Here is a 3,451-nt window from a genome sequence, read left to right as displayed (position 1 = left end):
TATGAACTCCTGCAAGGAGAAGAAATGGAAAGAATAAATAAAACTTTGGTGACAGAATTTCTTCTTCTGGGACTTTCTGGCTACCCAAGACTTGAGATCATTTTCTTCATTCTAATTCTAGTGATGTACTTAGTAATCCTGTTTGGCAATAGTGTCCTCATTATAGCAAGTATATTTGATTCTCATCTTCACACCCCTATGTACTTCTTCCTCAGTAACCTCTCCTTCCTGGACATCTGTTACACAACTACTTCAATACCTTCAACCCTGGTAAGCTTCTTATCTAAGAAAAAAAACATTTCCTTCACAGGATGCACAGTACAAATGTTCCTTGGTTTTGCCATGGGATCAACTGAATGTTTACTCTTGGGCATGATGGCATTTGATCGCTATGTGGCCATATGCAACCCTCTAAGATACCCCATCATCATGAACAAGATTGTGTACATGCTGATGGCTTCAGTGTCTTGGCTGTCAGGGGGGATCAACTCAGTAGTACAAACAGTTCTTGCCATGCAGTTACCTTTCTGTGGAAATAATGTCATCAATCATTTCACTTGTGAGATCCTAGCAGTCTTAAAATTAGCCTGTGCTGATATATCCCTCAATGTGACTACTATGGTGGTCTCCAACATGGTCTTTCTGGTTCTACCATTGCTGGTGATTTTTTTCTCCTATATCTTTATCCTCTATACCATTCTGAGGATGAACTCAGCCAAAGGAAGGCGCAAAGCCTTCTCCACGTGCTCAGCTCATCTGACAGTGGTGATCATATTTTATGGGACCATCTTCTTCATGTATGCAAAACCCAAGTCTCAGGACCCTCTTGGAGCTGACAAGTTGCAAGCAACAGACAAACTCATTTCCATGTTTTATGGTGTGGTCACCCCCATGCTAAATCCCATCATCTATAGCCTTCGGAACAAGGATGTGAAAACTGCTGTAAGAAATTTGCTCAGTCAAAAGCCCTCTTCTCAATGAAAACTCTATAGCATGGTTCCTTGTCAGGGATCTCACATTGATGGGCTTTGCTATTCCCTAAGGCATACTATGTAACCCTCTGTCCTTTGTTTAGAAAAAATATATGTAATTTGGTTGAGTCTTTATGAAGGGGAACCAAGACTTACAGAATATTGCTACAATAAAAGAGTGCTATAAACATAAAACAAACATGTACTTTGAGTCTGAGACCACTCCTTTATGCAACAGAGACACCACCAGCAACAATACAAAAGCCATGAGGGAGTTCCAGGGAGCAAGTCATGATCAGAAAACTTACTTCAGTTTATCTCACTGAGTTGAGGCCAGATGAGACTGATTAGAACTTAAAATAATTTTTACCACCTCATAACCATCTATCTCTCTCAATTAAATTCAGGGGATGGGGAGGAGGGATGTGAACTTCTCACACACCCAACACAATTAAAATCACACTTGCTGACGTGAGTATAAAAAATAAAAAATGTTTCCTGCCTACACTTTAGCTGATGTGGATTAGAAAATGAGTTCATTGTGGCTTTCTTGGCTAGTTTGTTAATTAAATGTCCCTCAATAAAAGTCCTTAGGGACTTTTTTAAGCTTCAGAAACCAACACAAGCACACATTTTTCACTGTACCTGGCTCAGATATTTTTTGATGAGATTACATCTGGTAACAGGGGTCAAAAACCAACAGTTTAATAAAGCAGATATGCACATATTTGGTCCTATCTTCAGGGGAAAAAATAAGGCTCCTGAAGCAGATGATATATTTGAGCAAACTAGTAGCAAGAATTGTACCAAAAGAAATTGTCTAAAAGAATTTTTCTCCTTAAGGTGTATCCTGGGAAAATCACTGGATGTGGAGTCAGAAGACCAAGGTTTGTTGGTCATTCCAGCTGTGCCACGTATAAGTTATAAGACTTTGGGCAGATCACTTTGCCCATTATGGCCCCAGTTTCTTCATCTGTAAAATGAGGGGGTTGAAATAATTACTTCAATGACACATTTCTCCTCAAAAGTTCCGTGATACTACACTATCCATCATTTTTAAAAAACCTTTTTTTTCCATTTAAAGTTTTCTTTCTTCTTCTCACCTCAGAACACTTTAAAAAAAAAACCTGTGATTTCATCAATGTGGATCACTCAGGTTAAACTCCTCCACATAATCATGGATGGTTTTATGAGTTGTTGGGCAAAAATTCTTTAACTTATTCAAGCCAATGAATTCAATTCAACAACCATTTATTAAACTCCTACTATAAAGAGGCAGCAAGGTATGGAGAGACAGCCTCAAAGTCAGGATTCAAGTCTTGCCTCTGACATACACTGATTGGGTGATCCTGGGCAACTCATTTAGACTCTCTCTAAGGCTATAAATTGCAGTGTGGCTGCTGAAATGCCTTGATAGAGAGATTTCTTCATTGGGACTTCTATATATGGGGATTTCATCTTTATACAGATGAAATCACAGATAATTTTTTAATATGTCATTCACTGCACTAAGCCCTGAGGATACAAGTGAATGCAACAATGGAATAGTCCCTGATTTCAAGATGTTATCTTTCTGCCAGAGCTTATATTCATCTGCTGTTCAGTCTTTTCGGTGACAAGCCTCTCCGATTTTAGCTAAGCTGGTCCTCAGATGACAGGCACAGTCTGCTATGGGGCTTAGACCTAAAGCTTTTCCAGTCTTTTAGAACCTGCCGTAGCTCCTGTTCTGCACATATCAATTTTAAAGGTCATGGTCACCTCCTTACTACAATGAGTCTTTGAAGAAGCGCTAGTAAGATTTTGTCCTTCTGTCAAAATATCCATATAAATTACCTATGTGCAATCACAATCTCCAAAGTTAGAAATTCAGTCTAATTAAAATAAAAACAGAAGACTGTTAAGGTCAGAATGGACAATGTCTACCTTCTGAATTTTGCAGAAGAATTTTCACTGCTCATATGACTGCTGTCACAGAACTTTCCCTCTCTCTGATCATGAGCATTTTCATTCCCTTAGTTGCCTTTTAAATTTGGAGCTCATCCTTCCATACTGTCCTATCACTCCTAAGATGTACATTATCTCATTTGATTTTTATAACTATCTTATAAAGTAGGCAAGACAGGTATTATTATCCACATTTCACAGATGACGTTACATTTTCTAGATGACAGGTTACATTATCTCTTTTACAGATAAGGAAATCAAGAATAATTAGGGTTAAACTATAGGTTACCTTATCCTCATTTACAGATAAGAAAAGGGGGAAATAATTAAGGTAAATAACAGATTATATTTTACAGATAAGAAAATTGAGAATAATTAGGATTGTGACCTGCTAGTTGTGTGCCCTTACTTGTGAGGAGGAATGTGCTGGTGTTTTAGTGACCTCTCCAGCAAAAAAAAAAAAAAATGTACTCAGGATTCACTTTTAAGATTAGTCTGCTTTATTAACACTTTCTCCCTCATTTTCTTAAGTCTAG

General features: G+C 37.9%; 1 protein-coding gene across 1 annotated transcript; it reads left to right on the top strand.

Moving 5' to 3' along the window:
• Nucleotides 1-981, top strand: LOC114036067 (olfactory receptor 13C3). The gene has a single exon (XM_027852492.1). It carries the CDS (start codon nucleotides 25-27, stop codon nucleotides 979-981), a length of 957 nt encoding a protein of 318 aa, XP_027708293.1. The 5' UTR covers nucleotides 1-24.
• The last annotated feature ends 2,470 nt before the right edge of the window (nucleotides 982-3,451 follow it).

This window comes from Vombatus ursinus, unplaced genomic scaffold (genome assembly GCF_900497805.2).
Source record: "Vombatus ursinus unplaced genomic scaffold, bare-nosed wombat genome assembly UNPS02000459.1, whole genome shotgun sequence".
In the NCBI taxonomy this organism is placed as follows: domain Eukaryota; kingdom Metazoa; phylum Chordata; class Mammalia; order Diprotodontia; family Vombatidae; genus Vombatus; species Vombatus ursinus.
Note: the sequence above shows the minus strand (reverse complement) of the source record. Positions and strands in the feature narration are given on the sequence as shown.